Genomic DNA, 24,139 nt, shown 5'->3' on the forward strand with positions numbered 1-24,139 from the left:
TAACCAAGGGCCAGAGGGGTCCATATGGGACCACAGGATATTCCAAAGGGGTCACAGGCAAAATGGGAGGGGGAGCACAATAGCACAAGACCTGGGGCCTCGGGGCCAGAGTGGTGGCGCAAGTGGTGAGGCGTCTGCCTTTCGCATGCAAGCCTAGGACGGACCATGGCTCGATCCCCTGGTGTCCCATATGGTCCCCCAAGCCAGGAGCGATTTCTGAGCACATAGCCAGGAGTAAACGCTAAGCGTCACCGGGTGTGGCCCAAAAACCAAAAATAAAAAAAGACTAGGGGGTCAACCAGTAGGATGGTGGTCACACGAAGGAAACCAGGCCAGAAGTGGGAGCTAGGTCAGAACAAGGGTGACAAACACTGCTCTAGAGGAAAGCCATTAGTGCCATTAACCTTAATAGTAAGTACCACCTCCACCAACCCAAGTTAACCACTTCTCCTTCCTAAAAGGCTCCCAGGCTGCAGGATGGGCCTGTATGGGGCCTGGAGGCAGCACAACCCAACAATCTAGAGTGAAGCAAAAACAAATGGACCCAGAGGTTTAGAGTGGCCACTTCTGCCCTGTGCCCAATAAAAACTGCATTTAGTCCGAGCTTGGGAGATGCAATGTAAAGTCTCTCTAAAGCGAAAATCCAATTGAAAGAAAAACCAGAAACTAGGGGGGGGGAAACGGAAAATATGATTATTCCTGTTCTAATTCCCAGTTTCCTGTTCAGTGTAGTGGGGAAAGCTCCAGTTGCCATCATTAACTAATCAATCTTCTCCCCACACCTGTGTTCACCTTAATTCCTGCCCTTCCTCCTTGCCACCCACCAGCCCCCCACCAGCCCTCTCCCCAAACTCGAGGCTCCAGGCCAAGTTCCCCCGGGGCCCAGAGGCACGCTATGCTCTGCACCCCTGGTCAGCTAGTGCCACCCTTCTGTTTGGCCAGCGTGTGCTTCAGCTCCTTGAGGTTCTCTGTCAGCACGTCCACCTCGTCCAGGCGGCCGCACTGCTTGGCGTCGAAGATGTAGGCCTTGATGTTGTCGATCTGCTGGAGGAGCAGCTCCTCCTCGATGGGCGCCTCGGCCTCCGGCCCGCTGTCACTGTCCACCTCGAAGGGGTTGGTGCCAACGACTTCCTCGAAGGGGTTGCCGGGGACCGGGGGGCTTGCTGGCTGGTGGTGGGGTCGCTCATCCTCGTCGTTGTCAAAGGGATTAGGGGCAGGGCCATGCAAGTCCTTGAATGGACTCCCTGCAGTGGGCTCTTCCTCATCGTCCTCCTCAAAAGGGTTGTACTCTCTGGGCTTGTGATCTGAAGGAGCAGAAGCAGGAGGCTCTGCAGCAGGACTGGAAGAGCCTTCATCCGGGGGACTAGAGAGGTCGTCCTCAAAAGGGTTCAGGGAGGGCGCCAGGTCCAGCTGTGGCATGGAGACTGGGGGCCCAGGCCAGACTCTGCTAGGCTCGGGAGCCGAGTTGGGCGACGGGGTCTGGGAAGCCACCCTGCTCTCAACCGGAGAAGCGTCCAGGTCCAAAGTGGAAGAAGCCGGGTGGAAACGTGGCTCCAAGGGAGGCTTGGCATATGGCTCCAGCTGAAAGGGCCGGACTTCCCGGAAATCCAGGGACCGAGTCCGGTTGTGGTTGTGCAGGGAGGCGGCCTGCAACTGCTCCCGCTCCCACTCGCGCTCCAGCAGCATCTGCAGCTGCTCCCGCTGCAGATCCTCCTCTTCAGCTTGCTTTCGGGACAGCTCGATGGCCCTGGCGGTCTGCTGCTGGTCGTACTCGTCCTGCAGCTGGCGCAGGTTCTCCTGCAGGGTGCGGACTTCGTCTGCCCGGCCCGCGGCCCTGGCCTGCTTGATGAAGGAGGTGATGTTGTGGATCTGCTGAAGGAGGGGATCCGAGTCTTCTCTCTCCCCCTGGCCTTCAGACAGGGGGAGCCAGCCCTCAGCCTTTCTCATGGGGGCCGGGCCCCTCCGTAGCGACGCCACATCCCCATTGGCTGCACCAGTCCCCAGATCATTCCGTCTCTCCTCCAGCCTTCGCTGAGATTCCAAGGCGGCCTGGGGACACACCGAGGGCAAAGAAAAGAAACCTGGTCATTGGGCAAACACACCAACAGTGACTGGTTCAGGAGGCTCGCAAGCCCCTTGTGTTCAGGGGTGCTGGGAAGAAGCCACCAGTGGCCCACTCCCTCACCTGGCGCTCCAGGGCCCTCTTCCTCTCCATGTCCTCCTGCCTTCTCTTTTTCAGTTCCTCAAACTGTTCTTTGGTAGGCAGCGACATCAAACCCAGCAACTTTTCCTACAGGGAGTCACAGGCAAGTTGGCACATCGTGTGTAGACTTTTATGGAAAAAGAAAACTGAAGCCCCCCCGGAAATCCACTTTAGTCAACGCCCTCAGTCACACGAATTAGTGAAGGATCCAATGAAAGACCTAATGAAGGATCTGGCAGCACCTTCTCCTAGTGAAACTGTCCATTGCAGCCATCCCAGGCCTCTCTCTGCCTTCTCAGCCACCTGCTAAAATCTGAGCCTCCCCCAATTCCCCACACCCCTTTCCCATCCTGCATCTCTCCACAAGTTTCAAGAGCTGTTTTGTCTCTTTCCTCTCTCAAATATGAGGTATATGGGAATGTTTGTCTTTTCGTCCATGACAGAACACTCAACACCCAACTCCTACACAGATAGGGGCCATTCACCAAATGCCCTACTTACACAAGTCCCTATGGAAAGGAGAAAGGCCCCTGTGCGATCTGGTGTTGGGACACTAGTAGATTTGGCCTCTCCCCAGGAGCTCCAACAGAAGCTACAAGGGAGTAGCCTGTGTCTTTGTCCCCGGCTTCCTTCTTGGTGCTGCTTATTTGAAAGAACAAATCGCATCAACATTGCTAAGGAAGATTAGGGGTACTCTGCGGCCACGAGATGCCAGGGGTCCAAGCCAGTCTTGTGCCAGCTGAGCATGCAGCTTAGTCCTTTCACCTCTCTCTGGTCCCCCACCAGAGAGGTAGAACCATCCTAGGTTAGTTCTGCCCTTGAGCAATCACTATTTCTTCATAACCAGTTGTTGTCAGAGCAATTACAAATTCGCCCTAGCATTATCCTGAAGTCTCTTACAGGACAGCTATTTGAGGACTATGTAAAAGTTTTTATGTAGAGGCCAGAGAGAGCAAGGCTTTGCTTGTGGCTTACAAGTGGCTGACACAGGTTCAATCCCCGGCATCCCATCTGGTTCTCCAAGCCTGCCAGAAGTGGTCCTTGAGCTCAGAGCCAAGAGTAATCCCTGATATTATTATCAGACATGACCCAAAAACTAAAGAAAAAGGAAAACAAAGCCCACCTCTTATGTGGTTCAAGTTATAGAGCACATGGCTTATATGTGGGCCCTCAGTTGAGCACTGAAAACACTGGTACAAGCCTATTCAGGCTCCCAAGTGCCTCCAGCAATGGCTCCTCTCCCCCAGGAAAAAAGTTCTTATGAAAAAATTCAGGGGCCAGAGAGATAACACAGGACATTTGTCTTGTACATAGCTGACCCGGGACAGACCAGTGTTTGATCCCTGGTATCCCATATGGTCCCCCAAGTCTGCCAGGAGCAATTTCTGAGTACAGAGCCAGGAATAACCCCAGAGCTCTACTGGGTGTGGCCCAAACACCACCACCTCCAAAAAAGAAACAATTCAGTGATGAAAAGATGAATCTGCAAATGTGCCCTAATTATTACTTTATGTAATAACATTGAAAAAAATTTAAGGAGAAAATATATCAGAATGATGTGACTGTACTGAGGTCATATAATTTAAGAGCAATTTTTAGGAGCTCAGATCAATCAGATGCATACTTTGTAAAACAGGATGAGTTTAATTCCAGCACAGCATGGACCTCTGAGCACTAGCAGGCACTGCCTGGAGGCCTTCAGCACAGGATGGCCAGAGCACTGAACTGTCGGCCTGACTGGCCGAGTGTTACTGAGTGACTCCTGAGCACTGTTCCATACTCCTTAAAAAAAGTAGTTTTACTTTTCTCTTAAAAGGCAGGCTTTTCTCTAGATATGATCAAATGCAGTTATATCCTTACAACACAGAAACAGAAAATACTGGCAGTCTGACTAGATAGGCAAAGAGCAGGATGGGTGAGTGTGATGTTTCTGCTAAGCCAGGCTTTACCTGCACGAAGAGCGTGGCTGAGTACCTGATCATCCTCTGCAGCCGCAGGGAGTTTGGGTGCGGTGGAGGCTCCAGTTTCAAGCCCAGGGTTAAGATCTTCTTACTGCATTGGAACAAACCATCAGCAAAATGGGTGTCAGGCTTTCAGGTTGGGAAAATTAGTGGGGTCCAAGGCCACACAGGTTCCACGGTTAACACCTGGCCATTGAGATATTGACCACTCAAGAATCACACCCAGGGGAAAGTGATTTGTGTGACTACCCGGGATCTTGCACGTAGAAAGACCCTGAACTTGGCTCAATAGTCCACCGTCACCATCTTGAACCTCTTGTTTTGTTTTGTTGGGTTTTTTTTTTTGGTTTTTGGGCCACACCTGGCAGTGCTCAGGGGTTACTCCTGGCTGTTTGCTCAGAAATAGCTCCTGGCAGGCACGGGGGACCATATGGGACACCGAGATTCAAACCAACCACCTTTGGTCCTGGATCGGCTACTTGCAAGGCAAACGCCGCTGTGCTATCTCTCCGGGCCCCACCTTGAACCTCTTAATTCTAAACATCGACTGAAGTTTTCATCACACCAGGCACCATAAAGGATATAGCAATGAGCAAAGATTCCTTGTTTGGGTTATCCTGCTAATAGGGGACTTCTGCTTCAAAGCGCAGATAACAACTCAGTCAGTCCACCATTAAAAAGCTGCTACTGAGCTGCTGAGAAAACTCACCAGGAGAGCAGATGCCTAGCATGAGTGAGGGCCAGAGTGAGATCTCTGAAACCAAGCACCCTGCTTCCCACACTAGTAGGTGTGTCTGCTCTGGGAAAAAAAAATGCAGCTGTTGACCTGAAGAAAGAGCCCAAGTTCCCATCCTAGCTGGATCCAGCACCTGTGTGAGCTGTGGGACATTTTCTCACCTATAATGGGGGAAGAGTAAGTCACCTCACAGGGTAGCTTCGATAGAATCCAAGTTACTTACTCTATGTGGAAAATATCCAATGCAACTGTCAGTTCAGTGCCTCGCCCTGGTCTAATGAGCATGAGAAATCCCTAGAACTGGGGCTGGAGAGATAGCATGGAGGTAAGGCATTTGCCTTGCAAGCAGAAGGACAGTGGTTCGAATCCTGGCATCTCATATGGTTCCCCGAGCCTGCTGGGGGTGATTTTTGAGTGTAGAGCCAGGAGTAACCCCTGAGAGCTGCCGGGTGTGACCCAAAAATCAAAAAAGAAAAAAAAAAAAAAAAAAAAAGAAATCCCTAGTAGGGGCTGGAGCGATAGCACAAGCAGTAGAGCGTTTACCTTGCAGGCAGATGACCTGGGGACCTGGGTTAGATCCCTAGCATCCCATATGGTCCCCCAAGCCTGCCAGGGGCTATTTCTGAGCAGAGTCAGGAGTAACCCCTGAGTACTGCTGGGTGTCGCCCAAAAAAAAAAAAAAAATCCCTAGTTTGAAGTTATTGAGATGTGGCCTGCAGAAGCAGACACTCCCTCTCACACAGACCAAGTGTCAACAGGCTCCCGCCACCAGGTCCTGTATGCCAACTGCCACCACTCTGTTCAGACAATACCTCTCACACTCAAGGCTGCATCAGGAAAATACCTCGTGACTTACCTTAAAGCATCGATGAGCTCATACACTTTCTGTACTTCCACCCGGAGGTCATTGGCATGTTCCAGGCTATAAGTTGTCTCACCAGCACTGAGGAGAAATCACAGAGAAGTGTGCTCTGAGTTTCATTCCACTGACTGCAAACGAAGTGTAGGATTCTAATGACTGAGGACTCACAAGGGAAAATCTTTCATACTCTGCATGTCTCTATCAAATTTTCCCGAACAATTTCATCAATCTACTAAGGCACAAGGTGGCTGCTACCTAAGTTAGGGTCACCCCATAAGAGCAGAAAGCATTTACTTTTGGGGGGGATGGGGGACACACCTGGCAGTGCTCAGAGGTTACTCACTCCTGGCTCTGTGCTCTGAAATCGCTCCTGGGTGGCATGGGGACCATATGGGATGCCGGGATTTGAACCACCATCGGTCCTAGGTCAGCCACTTGCAAGGCAAAACGTTCTACCGTTGTGCTATCTCTCTGGCTCCAGCATTTAACTTTTTAATCACTCAAAGATATGCTAGCGAGAAGAGGAACAAATGACTGAAGGTTGGCCTTGCACAGCAAGATAATTTCCTGCAAGGCACCATCACTATTCTGCTGCTGTTCCTCGTGAAACATATACTTTGCCTCCGAGTCAAGAAGGAAAAAGAAGGATTCTGGGTTCTCTTTGGGTGGTGGTGACCTCAAGGAAAGCCAGAAGTGGCAAATTTCAGAAAAACAGCGACAGTATGAGTTCTAGAATCGCGCATTTCGAGGCTTGTCACCACTAGCAGACCACCGAGTTCCAAGACCACTGAGTTCCTAAGACAGCAGCAATGCCAACACAGCATCGCGGCCTTCCCCGACTTCATCTACAACAGACCTAACTGAAAAAATATTGGTGTATATGGCGGCAGACTTGGACGTGTCCCTTGAATACCCCCACTTGGCACGACCCTCGGATACCTCACTGCAATGACTGTTGAACCTGGACACACCCCCTTCCCAAGGATAAAAAGAACAACTTGGGACTGTTGAGGAGGTGGGTCCCAGAATAGTCAGCAGGGCAGTGCCTGCTGGCTCATGGGGAGTCAGAGATAAAACTTCGGAGAAATGCTGCCTGCTTTGTATCTACTTTCTATTCTAGCTTTTTTGAACTTGGGCTCTACTTTTTGTTCTATCTTCTTTGAACTTGGGCCTCCCCCAGCTGAAACTCTGAGTGGTGGCAGCAGGCCTCAGACACCAGGAGGAATAAAAGGTGTACTTAGTTTCTTCCCTCCCCTCCTCTCTCTCTCTCCTCCCTTTCCCTTTCTCTGTCCTGGGCAGGCAGTCGCTACATGATGACTTCCCTGGGTGGGCACAAGGCCCCACCTAGCAGCTGGGCCCCACTGGGCCCTTCAAATCTTGCAGCAGCAGGTCCTGGCAGCCTTGGGGATCTGCAGCCTGCAGCCCTGCAGTCAGCCCTGGCTGACTGGTATATATATATATATATATATATATATATATATATATATATATATATATATATATATACCTGGGCCTCTGCAGGTATATGCATCAATACAAGGATTCGATAGGGTGGATTCATCTTTTTCTCTACAAGCATTAGCAAGTAAATGGAGAAGTGACATCCTCAGACCCATTATTTACCACTGAAAATGGGAAAGCAGTACAGCCATTTTGGAAAAGAGTATGGCAGCTCCTCAGAAAGTTAAAACACAGAGTGACCACATGACCTAGCTACTCCATTTCTAGGAGCAAACCTACGAGTAATGACAATCTAGGCTCACAAAAACCTTTATATATATTCTTTTGGGTCACACCCGGCAGCACTCAGGTGTTACTCCTGGCTGGCTCTACGCTCAGAAATCACTCCTGCAGGCTCGGGGGACCATATGGGATGTTGGGATTCGAACCACTGTCCTTCTGCATGCAAGGCAAATGCCTTACCTCCATGCTATCTCTCCGGCCCCTATACTCAAAATTGACAGATTTATAAATCACCAAGTGAAAAAAGCCTCAGTGTTCACCGACAGAATAATAAATGAACGCAAGCAGTCTCTGGCTACCGAAAAGACTGCACAAGTATCCAGGGACTTGCTTTGCTACACAGCTGGTCTAAGTTTGATTCCTGGCATATGGTCCTGGTGCACCACCAGGAATGACCCCTGAGCTCAAAGCCAAAAGTAAGGCCTAAGCACAACCAGCTATGGCCCCAAAATAACATTTAAAAAAAAAAAAGGAGGGGCCGGTGAGGTGGTGCTAGAGGTAAGGTGTCTGTCTCGCAAGCGCTTGCCAAGGAAGGACTGCAACCACGGTTCAATCCCCCGGTGTCCCACATGGTCCCTCCAAGCCAAGGGCAATTTCTGAGCGCTTAGCCAGGAGTAACCCCTGAGCATCAAACGGGTGTGGCCCGAAAAAAAAAGAGGACACTTCGCCATCCTCTTTATAAAAAGAAATACCTTGAAAACATTACACTACATAAATAGGCATACACAAAGGTTGTATTTATTGTTTCATTTATATTAAATGTCCTCAAGAGATAAATCCATAAATAGAAAGAAGACTGAAGACTGATTACTCACATGCATGAGAACTGAACTGAAAGGAAGGAGAGTCAAAAAGAAAGAGGGGCCGGAACGATGGCACAAGCGGTAAGGCATCTGCCTTGCCTGCGCTAGCCTAGGACAGAGTGTGGTTCTATTCCCCCAGCGTCCCATATGGTCCCCAAGCCAAGAGCGATTTCTGAGCACATAGCCAGGAGTAACCCCTGAGCGTCACCAGATGTGGCCCAAAAGAAAAGTAAATAAATAAATAATTAAATTAAATAAACAAAAAGAAAGATGGACCAGTGGTAACAGGAAGAATGGGATGAGCAATTCTGCTAATGGGTAGGGGGATTTTATTAGAGCATGAACAATTTTTTAATTAAAGATAGGGGTGATAGAATACAATTTTGTGAATGTACCAAAGTCATTGGCTTAGAAAGAAACAGAATAGGGCCCGGAGAGATAGCACAGCGGCGTTTGCCTTGCAAGCAGCCGATCCAGGACCAAAGGTGGTTGGTTCGAATCCCAGTGTCCCATATGGTCCCCCGTGCCTGCCAGGAGCTATTTCTGAGCAGACAGCCAGGAGTAACCTCTGAGCACCGCTGGGTGTGGCCCCAAAACCAGAAAAAAATAAATAAAAAAGAAAGAAACAGAATAAACGGCATTTGAACTGTGGGCTAAAGTTTACTAATTCTAGGCCTAAAGGAAATACCTGCTCTCCTTTAGGATACCTTAATGCTACCCTCTATAGTGGCATCTACATGGACATGAGTATGAGGCCCATTATCTTTGCTCAATTCCAGATGGCACTTCCTAAACCTACTTAACCCAAACCATTGGATGCCCCGATCGAGGCACACAGGACTGTAGGGCCTGTTACATGGAAACATCAACATGACAAACATTCACTAGAGTGCCACAAGGAATCATGACCAGAGGTAAGGTCTTTATTTTAGGTGCTAATGAAGTGACCGAAAATGCCACACAGCAATGACTACTGACTTAGAAAAGCTGAAAACTGAGAGCTTACTTTAATGATGCTGCCATCCGGATGTATTCAGGAGCTTTTTGGTCAACTTTCTCCATGCAAAGTCGCAATTTCTAAAAACAAAAGGGAGAGGTGATTCTCCAGATAAAGAAAAGTCAAGGGCAGAGAGATTGTACAGGGGATATAATCTCTTGGCACGGCATGAAGCTGACCCTGGTTCAATCCCCAGTCCTGCATGTGATCCCAGGCATCACCAGGAGTGACCCCTGCGGGAAGGGAAAGACCAGGGAGAAGGGGAAAAGGGACAGAAAAGAGGGGAGAAGGAAGGAAAATTTCTCAGAAACTATGTCTTAAAAGTTGTTCTTATTTTGGGGGAAGGCATACCAGTTTAGGGGCCACTGTGTTAATAAGTACCTTAAGACATTAAGTGCCTCAATCTTTATACCTCTCTCCAGACCAATTTGGATATTTAAAAGAGATGTCTTTAAAATGTGCAATTTTCATTAGTGCCACGAAAACCCAAGGTTTACTTCGAATGGCAAACAAGAATGAGTTTTCGGGCCATGAACTCCACATAAAAGATGACCAATGCTTTATCTGCAGCCCAGCTCCAGGGTTTATCAACATTATTTCTATTAGTCTGTTTATGTTACAGCGATTCCAGAAACAGTGCATTATAACCTATAGAACCGCCAATAGCAATCACCAAATACACTTGGTCTACTCAAGCATTTTACATAAGCTATATTGCTAGCTCTACTGAAGCTTGTCAAGCATCACTTGGCTCTGAGTAGGCCAAGTCAGTCTTACTGCCAATCTGATTCCAAACCCCATGCCCTCACACTACACTCTGTTCCTCTCAAACTGTGGGGTTTGAAGTCGCTAGAGGAACTGAAGCATTTCAATGGACCTGGAAAGGAAGCTGGATGCTTAGGCTGTTTCTCCAACTTGTCACAAGTTTCTGGGTGAGTTGTCCAGGACACTTCTGGCCCCAGCTCCAGCCTCTGCCCCTACCACAGAATCTACCCATACACCATATTTCACAGGGGAACTCTCTTTCCTCCCCTGGATCCCTTGCTCCTACGTCACCCAAGCCTCGAACTCCCCACATTCAACTTTGCTGCATACAACAGGTGACTCTCTGATCCACCAAGCCTAACTATAAAATGACCTCATGACTTTTTAACAGAAATTAAAAATGGACAAAAAAGAGAACAAGTTTGTGAAGCATGCTCTCAACCCGCAGGCACATGGAGGCTGGCCCACGGCACCCTGCCTGCACGTGAGCAGAACCCCTGGGGCACACTAGTCACCTCGTAGAGCTTCACGATGTCGGGTGTGTGCTCCTTCTCATCGATTTGCTGCTCTCTCTTGACCAGTGTGTCCTTGCAGTGCGTACAGCAGCGAATCCGGTCGTCGTCCTTCTCATCCAGGACGGAGCTCACACTGCTCATGCTGCTGATGCTCCCCCGGCGGGAGCTGTGGACGCTATTCGGGGACTGGCTGGGGCTGGTGTGGGTGCTCAAGGATTCCTTGCTGGCACTGGTGAGCTTGTCTGGAAAGCACAGCAGGGAAAGGCAGCAGTGAGACCGAACCTTCGGGGCACAGGGGAGAGGCAAGAACAGGCTCTGCTGGCAAGCAAGAAGCATCCACACCTGTCTTCCTGTGTGGCAATGGATCCCCGCTGAAGTGGTCAAAGAGCCAAAGAGTCTAGGAAGTCAATCTTGGAGGCTCTGAAGCTGGTTTGTAACCTGGCCTTCCCACCTACTGCCTATTTCAGATTCAGCCCACATTCTCCCCATAGTCCTCCATAACCAAACTCCTGGTTCTGTCCTGTCAAAGCTCAGGCACATTCTCCAGGATCATTCCCAACTCCTAGATGCAAAAACAATATGCCATTCTTCCCTGTTCCAACCACATCACCACTGTCAGTGTTTTCCACAGTTCCCACTTTGTGTTGATTCTCTCTACAACCCTCAGCAAAAACTAAAAGGCTGTGACTCTGCAGAGAGAAACTGAGCTTTATTCATCTACAGGGCCACCCCAATGCTGCTAGCCAGGAAATTCCAGTTGACAGAAGAAAAGCGAAAATTGGGCCCGAGCAATAACACAGTGGGTAGGGTGTGTGCCTTACATGCAGCCAACTCAGGACCAACCCAGGACTGACCTGGGTTCGATCCCTGGCATCCCATATGGTCCCCCAAGGATGCCAGGAGCAATTTCTGAGTGCAGAACCAGGAGTAACCCTGAGCACTGCCGGATGTGGCCCAAACACACACACACACACACACACACTCTGAGTGCAGAACCAGGAGTAACCCTGAGCACTGCCGGATGTGGCCCAAACACACACACACACACACACACACACACACAGAAAAATGAAGACTATGTTGCAAACACAGCTTATGTCAACTCAGGCCAAGGGACAGCATCAAGGGAACTGTATGCCCTGAACTGTTGTTGTCAGAACCTACAGGAAACATCTGCTTCGACACATTGTGGCCAACAGCCCATGCAGACTCAGCAGAATTCTCGGGGTTGCAAAACCACTCCAAACTCCCTGAATTGGCTGAAAGCACATCAAATCACCTTTAGCAACATTTCACCAACTGAGATTCAAAGTTCCAGACAGACCATCTGGTTCCACCCAGCCTTTGTAGCCTCTGCCCACAATTCTCAAACACCCCCTTCCCTCACTCCATCTATTCTTCCTTGCTCAACTGCTGACCCTCCTCGGGGTCTTTCCACGCTCCACAGTTTTGTGCTCTTCACTCTAACCAGCATGGCCTCTACCACATCTCTCTGCATTCTTAGTTGTCTTTCAAGACTCTCTTCCCTAACATCATTTGATGACCCTGAGTATTTATACTCTCGTTCCCTCTACCACTCAGTGGTAAACTAGTAAACCATAACATGATAGGCCCAGAGGAGTATCAGAGGTTTAGACGGTCGATTTGCGAGCATTTGGTCAGGAATTCACATCCTCAGTGCTACACATGCACAGAGCACATTCCTGGCAGCTCTCCTGTTTGTGATGCCCAGTGGCACAGGTATTTCCAGTCATATCACAGTCAGGTATACTGAAGCACCACAAAACAGGTGCAACCCCTAACATCCATCACTAAGCAGCAGCACCACCAGGAAGAACAAGCTCTGGTGAGAAGGGGTAAAAGATCAACCCCTGGCAACACCACAGCTCGACTTTGCTGGTCTCGGCTAAAGAGAGTGACCTCTGGAAAGCACGTGAGTAAAGGCTGCAACTACAGGAGTAGAAAGCCCAGAGAACACCACAGCCGAGTGTGCAAGCATCACAACCTGATAGACTAATCTGCAGATATACAACAGCTAAAAGTGTAAAAGCACCAGAGCCAGAGGTGTGTGTCTGGCCAAACAGGGGCTGAAGCAACAGTAAGTACAGCAGGTAGAATGCTTGCCCGGCATACAGATGACCCAGGTTTGATTTGCAGCATCCCATGTGGTCCCCCACACCCACTGGGAGAAATTCCTAAACACAGAGCCAGAAATAACGACTGAGCACACCAGGTAGACTCCTCCCTCCAAAGCGATGAGTAAATTAATAAAGAACAGCATTACAGTCTATCTTTTGAGGAGAGGAAGTGGATGTTGAGGATGTGTTGGGTCCACATCTGACAACACTCAGGGTTTATTCTTGGCTCTGCCATCAGGGATCACTCCTGACAGTGCACATGGGATGATATACAGTACTGGTAGTTAACCCCATGAAAGGCCTTAACCCCTACACTATCTCTCTGGCCCCTAGCGTCTATTCTTTACACAGCAAACTATTTATGAAAATTATCTCAAAGAAAAAGAATAAATGACCTAAACTTTAAATGGGCCTGTTATACTGGCACAGACTAAGGGGCAAAGGTTGGCGATTGGGATCTACTCTGGGAACATGGCGGAGGGTAATTGACAATGGTGGTGAGATTGGCCCTGATTTACTGTATGTCTGAACCTCAACAATGAAGGACTTTATAAATCACAATGGTTTCAATAAAAAAGAAAAGAAAAATGAATAGCCCACTGCTCATTTTAAAACTCTTCACTCAAGGCCAGAGAAATAGTACACATGGAAGAATATTTGCCTTGCACATGGCCAACCCAGGTTCGATCCCGACATCCCATAAGGTCTCTCGAGCCCACAACAAGTGATCCCTGAGAGCAGAGTAAGAAGGAGTAAGCCTTGAGTATAGCACAGTGTAGTCCAAAAACAAAAAACAGAACAAACAAACAAACAAAACCACTCCTCTTCACTCAGTATCCTGACAGCCTTCCCTACCACTTTTTTTTTATTTGGCACTCAAGGGTGACTCCTGGCTCTGTGCTTGGAAGTCACTCCTGGCAGGTTCAGGGGACCAAATGGGATGCTGGGAATCAAACCCAGGTCCATCCTGGGTCGGCCTCGTGCAAGGCAAATACCCTACCACTGTGCTATCTCTCCGGCCCCCTTCCCTACCACTTTTAAGCAGAGCTAACAAAAATGATTTTTCTCCTCCCTAGAGGCCAGATGCAGTTTCAGTCATCTTTACTTACTTCTTAATAAAGCCACTGCTTGTCTGTAAGTCTATATTCATTCTAGGTGCTAAACTTCCCAGGGGAATGAATAGATGATGACTTATAGGACCAGAGATGAACAAATAACCTCAGAGTCAACCTCAGTCTGTCTCACATAACCCTTGAACTAAGCAGCTTTTACAGTTTTAGAAAGCAGTTTTTAAAAAAGATCAAAGAGGGGCCAGAGAGACAGCATGGAAGTAGGACGTTTGCCTTGCATGCAGAAGGATGGTGGTTCAAATCCCAGCATCCCATATGGTCCCCCGAGCCTGCCAGGAGCGATTTCTGAGCGTAGAGCCAGGAGTAACTGAGCACTGCTGGGTGTGACCCCTCCCCCCCCCAAAAAAGAACAAGGAAATAGCTCAAAGAGATAGAGCATATGTCCTGCATACGTGAAGTCGTGAGTTTAATGCTTAGCACCATGTGGTCACCCTATCCCCCAGAACCATTAAAGACCTAAAAAGAAGGGTGGCGTAAAAAAGTTTAAGTTCCATATTTCTTTGTTTTGGGGTCATACCCAGCAGCTCTCAGGGGTTACTCTTGGCTCTACGCTCAGAAATCGTTCCTGGCAGGCACGGGGACCACATGGGATGCTGGAATTCGAACCACCAGCCTTCTGCACTCCTATCCATGTCTAGACTGAAGTGGACTTCATGGGATCAGCCAACAAATGAAGATTCCTTGAGCCAATAATTCAAACAAATGGCCCCCACATGACTCAGTGGTGACATAAACAAGCTCCTGTGCAGAGATGCAGGTTGGGGCTGCCTCCACGATACCTACTTGCCAAGGGCAGACTGATGAGCTCCATGCACTTCTTGCACATGATAGACCCACAAAGGCGGCAATGGTGGCGTCGGTTCCGAATGCTGAACTTATTTCCACAGTCAGGACAGAAGGGGACATCCTGGTCGTTGACCCAAGGCACCACCGATTTCTCGATTGCTTTAAGAGTAAGATAAGAGCAAGTCATTTAAAAAAAAAAAAAGAGATCTGTTTGAGGAGAAAGGTAAACAGAATAATGTGAGCAAAGGTCTACACTTACCTCGGATCTTAGCGGACTCGGTGTTGGTTCTGTCGAACGCAGTGAGCTGAAAAGGAGAAAACGCAAAGCAGAATCAACCCAGATGATGTGTATATTTTTGTGGGCAAGAGGCAGCATGCAAGAATGAGAATATTTGCATTTCGAAGTCTTATCTGTGGCCCTGATCTTGTAAAGTCAATAAAGCAATTTTATATGGGAAGGAGTACGATTAGGTTGATGGCCCGTTTCCACATCCCACTTCCCATCTCTTTATTGTCATTTACCTATGTAAGCAACAGAAAGAGATTAGCGAGAATGTGATGGGCTACTGGAGACCGTGGAGATTTCCCCATTTATTCCCCACAGTCCTGGATCACGACACTGGCCACTTCTTTCAACACAAAGTACACACAGATATGTCATGCTACCATACCCACCATGCAGCCAGTTATGAGTATTTATTTCTAGGCTCAAAGTGTAACAATGATTGCAGTCATTAAGATTCTACTTTTGATGGGGCTGGAGAGATAGCATGGAGATAGGGCATTTGTCTTGCATGCAGAAGGACGGTGGTTCGAATCCCAGCATCCCACATGGTCCCCCAAGCCTGCCAGGAGCGATTTCTGAGCATAGAGCCAGGAGTAACCCCTGAGCGCTGCCAGGCATAACCCAAAAGCCAAAAACCAAAAAAAAGATTCTACTTCTGTAACACAAGGTATCCAATCAGCCAATCAGCAGAGGTCTGGCTGATTATCCCTGGGTCACCCTTCAGTTGGCCATCAGATGCTATCACACACTATGTCCCACTGTGTGATGATGGTCCCTAAAACTTCCAAAAGAGGAAAGAATCTGAAAGCAGAAATTCCAACAGCCAAGTGGGGAAGTGTGGCGAGTCTGTCCCCCTGAACCATTCCTTTAGTGAAAACAGTTGCTAGGTCCTCTACACTCCCTGAAGGTGAGGTGCTTCTCTCTCAGCATCAGTTCATCACAGTATGTACAAAAGCACCCCCCCAACCCCAAAAGACCATAAAAAAGATTTCAAAAACCACAAAATTTACCTTCTCTAACCTGATTATTAATTTATTGACTTCAACAACATAGTGGTCGATTCTGGCAGCTCGGTGTTTCTTGAAGTCGGAAAGATGGCTTCTCACAGCACCTGGAAGGAGCAGCAGGGAGAAAAATGACCTGTCATTCTGTGACAGTGGTCTCTAATTTCTGCTAATCAATAGCAAATGAACAGTCTAGGATTTTAGAATCCCACTGAAAATTGAAAACCTAACGTCATGATGGAAGGAGATTTGCTAAGTTGTTAACTATAGTGGCCCTGGAGGCCACCATACATAGAAGGAGAGACCTCAGAATACAGTGATCTGTGGCTGGAGTCACAATGTTCAAGTTTCAATTCCGCCATCCTCTATGAACCAGTTAGCTTGGGGACATCAACAATAAAATGAGATGACGGGGCTAGAGGGATAGCACAGCTGTAGGGCGTTTGCCTTGCAAGCGGCCAACCCAAGACCAATGGTAGTTCGAATCACAGCATCCCATATGGTCCCGTGCCTGCCAGGAGTGATTTCTGAGCACAAAGTCAGGAGTAACCCCTGAACGCCATCAGGTGTGACTCAAAAACCAAAAAAAAAAAAAAAAAAAGAGATGACAATAGTACCTACTGCAAAGGTTTGTGATGAAAATTAAATAAATCCAAAACTTGACAAAACATTGCCTGACAGTTGCCTGACAGGTGAACTTTTACTGAAAAAAAAAAAAAAAAAGACCAAAAATACTATATGGTGTCTGGCACTTAAAAAAAAATCTGTCCAACTTCTCTATATTTTCCAAAATTGATATGTAGGTTTTCATCAAAACAAAAAAATCGGGGCCCGAGAGATAGCATGGAGATAAGGCGTTTGCCTTTCATGCAGGAGGTCATCGGTTCGAATCCTGGCACCCATATGGTCCCCCGTGCCTGCCAGGAGCAATTTCTGAGCCTGGAGCCAGGAATAACCCCTGAGCACTGCCGGGTGTGACCCAAAAACCACAAAAAAAAAAAAAAAAAAAAAATCCTCCTCAAAATAGCACTCCAAATGTAAACACTAATGGAGGTCCCTGAGAAAATTAGTGAAGTTAGTGCCTTCTTCCTCAATTCAGTAGCCAAGGTTGGGATCAACCTCACCAGTTTAAGAGAAGTAAGTGATTTGCTATTTCAATGTATCTGAAACATTTCTTCCAAAGATCCTTTCTACCTTTGTATCTTTATTTTAAAAGTACTATACATGACACTAAAATGATATGTTTTTAGAAAAGTCATCTGCAGAAACTAGTATTTTTCAGTAGGAGAAAAAAATCCAATATGAAAGAAGAGACCAATCAACGGAGTCTGTGTTTGTCTCAGACCCCACTTCTGCACTTTTCTAGCTACTTCACCCTGGGAACATGCCACTGAGGGGCCAAGAGGAGGAAAGGAGATCACATATGTCAAGCAATTTATGGACATCAATACACAACCCATGATTTTGTTTGGTTCTTTGGGCCCTGAGCACTGCCGGGTGTGACCCAAAAACCAAAAACCAAAACCCCCCCCCAAAAAAATTAGGGATCACTCTTGCAGAGACCAGTTGACAGGGATCAAATCTGGGTCAACAACGTGCAAAGTAAGCACCAAGCACCGTACCACTGTACTCTCACCATACCGACGACTCATTCTTGTTCTTGATTTCCTCCCCAACACACTAGGCTCACTCAAGAAGCGTAAGTCTAGGGCTGGAGAGACAGCACAGTGGGAGGGCATTTGCCTTGCATGTGGCTGACCCAGGACGGACCTGGGTTCGATCCCTGGCATCCCATATGGTCCCCCGAGCCAGGAGCGACTTCTGAGCTCATAGCCAGGAGTAACCCCTGAGCGTCAATGAGTGTAGACCAAAAACCAAAAACCAAAAAAGCTTAAGTCTACTGGTACTATGCTGCCATCTCTTAAAACGTGACCTAGAATTGGGGCTGAAGAGATAGCATGAAGGTAGGGAGTTTGCCTTGCATGCAGAAGGACAAGTGTTTCAAATCCCGGCATCCTGTATGGTCCCCTGAGCCTGCCAGTAGTGATGTCTGAGCGTAGAACCAGAAGTAACCCCTGAGCGCTGCCGGGTGTGAACCAAAAACCAAAAACAAAACAAAACAAAAAAAATGACCAAGAATTTATAAATAGTATTTTTTTTAATTTTAGACCAATTATGTATTATGACACAGACCTTGAAAACATAGTCTTAAAAAGTTTTTTTACAAAACTTCTTATATAAATAAATTTTCTTAATTCCTGAATTATTCATAATTAGCCTCTAGTATAGGGGTGGCGAACAGGATTTTTACCCTCACTCAAAATGGCAAAATGCAATATGTGTTTAATATATTATTGTTAAAATTAGATGCTTTTGTGTGAGTGTTTGTCTGTTTTGGCAGGTCACTGCGTGGTGTGACGCTCTGACTCTCACAGTTTAAAATTTTGGCTCTTTGTGTCCAACTTGTTTGCCACTCCTGCTCAAGTATATCTTATATCAGCATTCTAAAACAGTCACATTTATCAATACATTTGACTGTAGTTATTTACGTGATTAACAAGTCCAGATTAACCCAGAATTATTGACAAAATCTTTCCAAAGTGTTCATAAAACCTTTAACAGGATCACTGAGTAATTATTTTATGACCCCATTTTGTCTCTCTTTTAAATAAAAGGAAAATAGGATAATACTATTTGAGGGCCACAGAGATGAAGAAAACTTTTAGAGAGTGCAAATGTTCAAGTAACAAAATGTTGGACTTTTTTGTATCTTTAAATAAGTATTAATAGTGGAATATTTAATAACTATCAAATGCTGCATTGATGAAGTGAATAAATGATAGCATCAACAGAATAGGAAGAAATAAAATATAACAAAGCAGAATAAAAATAATTGTTCTCTTATTCATGTTAGCTATTTACTTAGGTACAAATAGTATTTTAAACATATAAACAAACAGTGTTCAATGAACTGATTATCTCACCAAGTTCCTGAGGTTCCCACATGTAAGGGTCAACCCCTCCATAGCTGAAAGACTCATATCCTTGGGTGCCTGAGTCTACTCGGTCATCTCCTTCTCGTTTCAATAATCTGTTCTTTGCTTTCTTAGCCTTCTGAACAAGACCTTGAAAAAAAATAAGAAAAATTAAAAAAAAAAAAAACACAAATTGAATCCATGAAGAATACCTAGAAAAAAGTCCAGGGACATCTCAAAAATGGGCTGGTAAAATAATTAGGCTTTCTCTAAAAAAGGCCGAGAACATTTTGGATTCTCCCTCCCACCCCCAAATGCAGTCATACACACACAACAGCTGTATTACAAATGAAGTAATTATTTAAAAAATATATATAAATCCGTTTCTGTAGTTCTAATTTATCTATCTTAGAAACTCAGAAGTCAATAATTCCTTTTTACTTTCAGGATGAAACTCTGCCAAACCAAATCATTGAGCTGGTACTCCAAAGACATGTAACTGCACACACTTCTTCCCCCACCATTGCCCAAATTGATTTCATATGTGACATTATTAAAACAAAGTTTCTGGGGGCTGGAGCGAAGGTGCAGCTGTAGGGCATTTGCCTTGCACACAGCTGACCCAGGATGAACCTGAGTTCGATGCCCTGTGTCCTATATGATCCTTCCAAGCCAGGAGCGATTTCTGAGCACATAGCCAGGAGTAACCCCTGAGCAATACCGGGTATAGCCCAAAAAATCCAAAAAACAAAAATAAATAAACAAGTAAATAAATAAAACAAAGCTTCCAGAAACAGTCAGAACCTTATGACACAACGGGTACAATGGTAAGAAAAGGTTTCCTAGGGCCAAAGTGATAGCAGAAAGGTAGGGTGTTTGCCTTTGCAAGCAGACATCCAGGGACAGACCTGAGTTTGATTCGCAGCATCCCATATGATCCCCCAAGCCTGCCAGGAGAGATTTCTGAGCGCAGAACCAGGACTAACCCCTAAGTGCTGCCAGGTACGCCCCCCCCCAAAAAAAAAACAACCAACAACAAACAAAAAAGAAACAAAAAGGTGGGGTCAGCGCGGTGGTGCTAGAGGTAAGGTGGTCTGCCTTGCCAGCGCTAGCCTAGGACGGACCGGACCGTGGGGTGGTTCAATCCCCCGGCGTCCTATATGGTCCCCCAAGCCAGGAGCGACTTCTGAGCATATAGCCAGGAGTAACCCCCTGAGCGTCACCAGGTGTGACCCAAAAACCAAAAAAAAAAAAAAATAAAAAGAAACAAAAAGATTTTCTAAATTGATTCCTTATATCCACCAGGCACAAAGCAGAGCACTTTCAAGTACAAAATATATTATACCAATTCATGCTCACTATCTTGTGAGGCAGATGGTGTCCCACTTGCAGAGGAGTACAACAAACAGGAAAAACTTGCTTCCCCCAAGATCAGAAGATTTATAGGGAATATAAGTCTATGTTCTCCCAAGCCTCTGAAAACAAGCATTCTGTCACTAGGGTTAGGTGGGAGGGACCTGTTATTAAAATCAAACAACACAGGCCAGAGAGATAGATAGGGGTTAAAGCATGTATTTGCCTTGTGTGCAGTTCAAACCTGACAACTGCATGCCGCACTGTTGGGTGGCTGTTGGGAATGAAATCTTGAGTACAGGGCCAGGAAGTTGAGTAAGCCCTGAGCACCAATAGATATGGTCTCCAAAATAAAAAATAAACAAAAATATTTAATTGATAAAGCGCAGGAAAGATAGTACAGTGGGCAGGGCGTTGCCTTGCACACAGCTGACCCAGATTTGGTCCCTGGCACCCAAGCCCACCAGTTATGATCCCTGAGCACCATTGGGTAGGGCTGAAAACAGAGTAAACAAGAATAAAAGTAAAAATTAGTGAAACAGGGGCCGGGCGGTGGCGCTGGAGGTAAGGTGCCTGCCTTGCCTGCGCTAGCCTAGGACGGACCGCGGTTCGATCCCCTGGCGTCCCATATGGTCCCCCAAGAAGCCAGGAGCAACTTCTGAGTGCATAGCCAGGAGTAACCCCTGAGCGTCACAGGGTGTGGCCCAAAAACCAAAAAAAAAAAAAAAAAAAAAAAAAATTTAGTGAAACAAAACAATAGTCAATTGGTGGGAGAAAAATATTAACTCTTAATTCTAGGTTGCTCTAACATATTTTCACTACTAGTGAAATGATACATACCCAGCAGTGCTGGAAAGGCATAAGGCTCAGGATGACTGGTAATAATCAATCCAGCTATGTGGGCATGAAGGGGGAGGGCTAGGGGGATGTGATACCAGAATTCAGGTTCTCCTATGTACAACTACAAGTACTCTGCCCGCTGTAGTACTCTCTCTCCAGCCTAGCTAATGTTATTTTAACACTGAGTCTGGTATCCTTATTGGGAGGATTGTTATCAAGTTAATATTGGAAGAGTTTGAAAAATACCTGGCACATAGAAAGCACTATTTATACATTTAATACTATTAGATATATATGTTCATTTACTACGGCTCTTATTGTGTTGTGTTCTGTAGCAACATAGGAGCTTGTAGAAACCATCCTAAAATGGCAGCATTCACAGGCACCCAAGAACAAGCAAAAACCTTCTTACTTTTAATTTGTCCTTTGACATCATGGTCTTCCCCTGAGTGCTCTTCCTCGTAATGTGACTGGAGCTGATAGAAAGACTGTAGGTCCTTCAAACACAGAGGGCAGAGGAAGCCCTCCCTCACTTCCCCTGGGTCATCCAGAGAAGCCATGGCAGAGTTCCTCTAACCCCCACAAGCCAGGGTCCTCATGCCACGAGTCAGCTTAATCCCTTCTTGGGGCTCCCTCAGTATCAGCTTAACCAAGCAGTGCCTGGATGATGGGAACAAGACATCATGGTCCAGTAGTTCTATTCTGGAGCAGAGAAACCCTGAGAAAAAAAAAGAAGGGGAGGGGAGTCAATACAAGTGGATCACAGTAACTGACAGTTATCTTCAGCATTCTTTCCACAATTCAGCAAGGGCACTTCAAGTACTTCAAGTCTCTTAAAGTACAAGTTTCTTGTACTTTAAAAAGCTGTCCAGGATTTGCCACTCACATGATTCTAGGCTTAGAAAGTTAGTTTTACCAAGCATGGTCAAGTTATTTCCGTCAATCACCTGACAAAACCAGTCCATAAAAGCAAAGATATTTCTTCCCATGATCCTGAGGCGCAAAGCGTAGCAGAGATCGAGAGACAGAATGTTCTGAGATATGAGAACTAGAACTAGAACTGCAGAGAACAACAGGCAACTCTGTAGAGTGGGAGTACAGAACCTTGAAGATAATGAGAGTTGCCTTCACCAGCAAACACAATAAGGAAGGCCAGTCTCTAAAATTCACTCCACTGCATACATAATCTGAACTGCTCCTTAGCCACGGGGTTAAATGCCTGAATACTTATCAAGGAGCAAAAGGTTTATCAGTATTCCAGGAGAAATGCTTGCAAGGGTGTTAAAATGCAAAAATGAAATATGGATTGTCCTGAGAACAAGAATCCCAATCATTTACATTTTCTTTCTGCTTTTTGAAACTAATTCCAACAAGATGAGGAGGGAAGGAGGAGGGAGGAAGGGAGGGAGGGAGGGAGGGAGGAGAAAGGAAGAAGGAAGGAAGGAAGGAAGGAAGGAAGGAAGGAAGGAAGGAAGGAAGGAAGGAAGGAAGGAAGGAAGGAAGGAAGGAAAGGAGAGAGGAAAGAAGGTGGAAGGGGAGGATAGAAGGGAGAGGATAGAAGGGAAGGACGATGGAAAAAAGAGAGGGAAGATCGAATCCCAATCATTTAGACAATCCATGGACAAAAAACAAGAATCTATGTCTGTCTTAGACTTGTCAAATACTTTCTCTCTAACGAGCTTCCTAGATTTCATAAACCAGTAAAAAAAAAAAAAAAAAAAAGTCAGAGCATCAATCAACCTTACTCAAAAGTTCTAACTACCTCCAAAGCACTAGACTAGACTGACCCAGGGCCTAAAACCACTGCCTTTTTGCATTTTCTCCTTTCCGAGCCTTTGACTTGTCAAGTCAAAGTCACTTCCAGTGTCCCCTGTGGCAGCTAGGTGAGGATCCCAGAAGACTAAAACACATCCACAGAAGCAAAAAAAAAGTCTCTCCTGAACCTGAGAACCAAAGGGCCACGGTGCAGAGCCAAGGAGATGAGACCCTCCACTTTGCAAGCAAGGACCTGCTTGGAGATTTTGGGGGAGACATTTGGGGAGAGAGATCTCTTGGGTTCCTCAATGGGGGGATGGCAGTGACCCAAGCAAGGGGGACAACAAAACACCAAATGACAATGGCCATGCCTGCAGGTCGGATTCCCTTCTTGCAGACAACTCAGGGTCTCTCTGATCAGGTCCCACCTGGGCCCAGGACCCCACCACCACCCACCCGGGGTCAGGGGTCAAGGGGCGCGGGGTCGAGGGTCACGCCCACCGCCCCAATCCCGCCGCGCCCTCCAGACTGCGCTGTCATGTCCCAACCCCCCGCTCCTCAGGCCGGGCCCGAACCTCTAGCTCCGACCGTGCCTCTCCGGGCCTCCTCCGCCGAGCCGCATACTCACACCATCAGCTCGGCCGCCATTACTATCGATCAGGTCGGCGCTCGACAGGCGCGCCTGGAGGCGGCGCCGGAAGCGGAAGTCAGCCTGGCGGGCGCCGGCGAGTGCCGAGTCCATCGAGCGCGCGGCGCCGAGCGGCGGGCTCTACTGCGCATGCGCGCCACTAGAGCCCCGGAGGGAGGAAGGGAGGGGAGGAGTGTTGTCGATTTCGCGGCTTGCAGCTGCGCCTGCGCCTACACTTGCAGCTGCACGTGCAGCTGAAGACACACCTGCTGACGCACCTGCACCTGCACCGGGAAAACCGTAGCCTTTGGAAGTGTGTAGGGAAAGGGAACTAAGTCTCTTGCTGGCGAACTTCCCAGAGGTGCAGAAAATGGTGTTGAGTGACAATTTCTATACTCCACAAGCTTTTTCATAAAAGCTAGCAAGTCCACATTGGAACTTCGTCCTTTGCAGTTTCTGAAAGCCTTAGGTTTGGTTGCGGCTTGTAATGTTCCATAGATAACAGAAACAAGGCCTTTTATACTATACCTTGTTTATAACCAGAAGACTACAGATTAGATGTCTTGGACATGTTATAACCATTATCTCTAATTCCACAGCCGTCTGAAGAAGTATGCTCTAAATAATTATTCCCAATTCACAGATAAGGAATTGAGTTT

General features: G+C 47.0%; 1 protein-coding gene across 1 annotated transcript; it reads right to left on the bottom strand.

Moving 5' to 3' along the window:
• Positions 1-912: 912 nt before the first annotated feature.
• Positions 913-21,681, bottom strand: RBSN (rabenosyn, RAB effector). Its single transcript, XM_049766504.1, has 11 exons — positions 21,510-21,681; positions 18,914-19,054; positions 15,936-16,036; positions 14,899-14,944; positions 14,637-14,798; positions 10,586-10,827; positions 9,315-9,385; positions 5,757-5,843; positions 4,153-4,255; positions 2,186-2,290; positions 913-2,049 (listed from the first exon to the last, which is right to left on the bottom strand). The coding sequence occupies exons 1-11, from the start codon at positions 21,655-21,657 to the stop codon at positions 913-915; spliced, it is 2,343 nt and encodes a 780-aa protein (XP_049622461.1). The 5' UTR covers positions 21,658-21,681.
• Between the last annotated feature and the right edge of the window lie 2,458 nt (positions 21,682-24,139).

This window comes from Suncus etruscus, chromosome 20 (genome assembly GCF_024139225.1).
Source record: "Suncus etruscus isolate mSunEtr1 chromosome 20, mSunEtr1.pri.cur, whole genome shotgun sequence".
NCBI lineage: Eukaryota > Metazoa > Chordata > Mammalia > Eulipotyphla > Soricidae > Suncus > Suncus etruscus.

Coding starts and splice junctions, on each gene's coding strand:
- RBSN (XM_049766504.1), bottom strand. CDS start 21,657: ATGGCTTCTCTGGATGACCCAGGGGAAGTGAGGGAGGGCTTCCTCTGC. Junction 14,945..15,935: donor TAATAATCAGGTTAGAGAAG/GTAAATTTTGTG, acceptor TCTCCTTTTCAG/CTCACTGCGTTCGACAGAAC. Junction 5,844..9,314: donor CGGATGGCAGCATCATTAAA/GTAAGCTCTCAG, acceptor ATTTCTCCTCAG/TGCTGGTGAGACAACTTATA.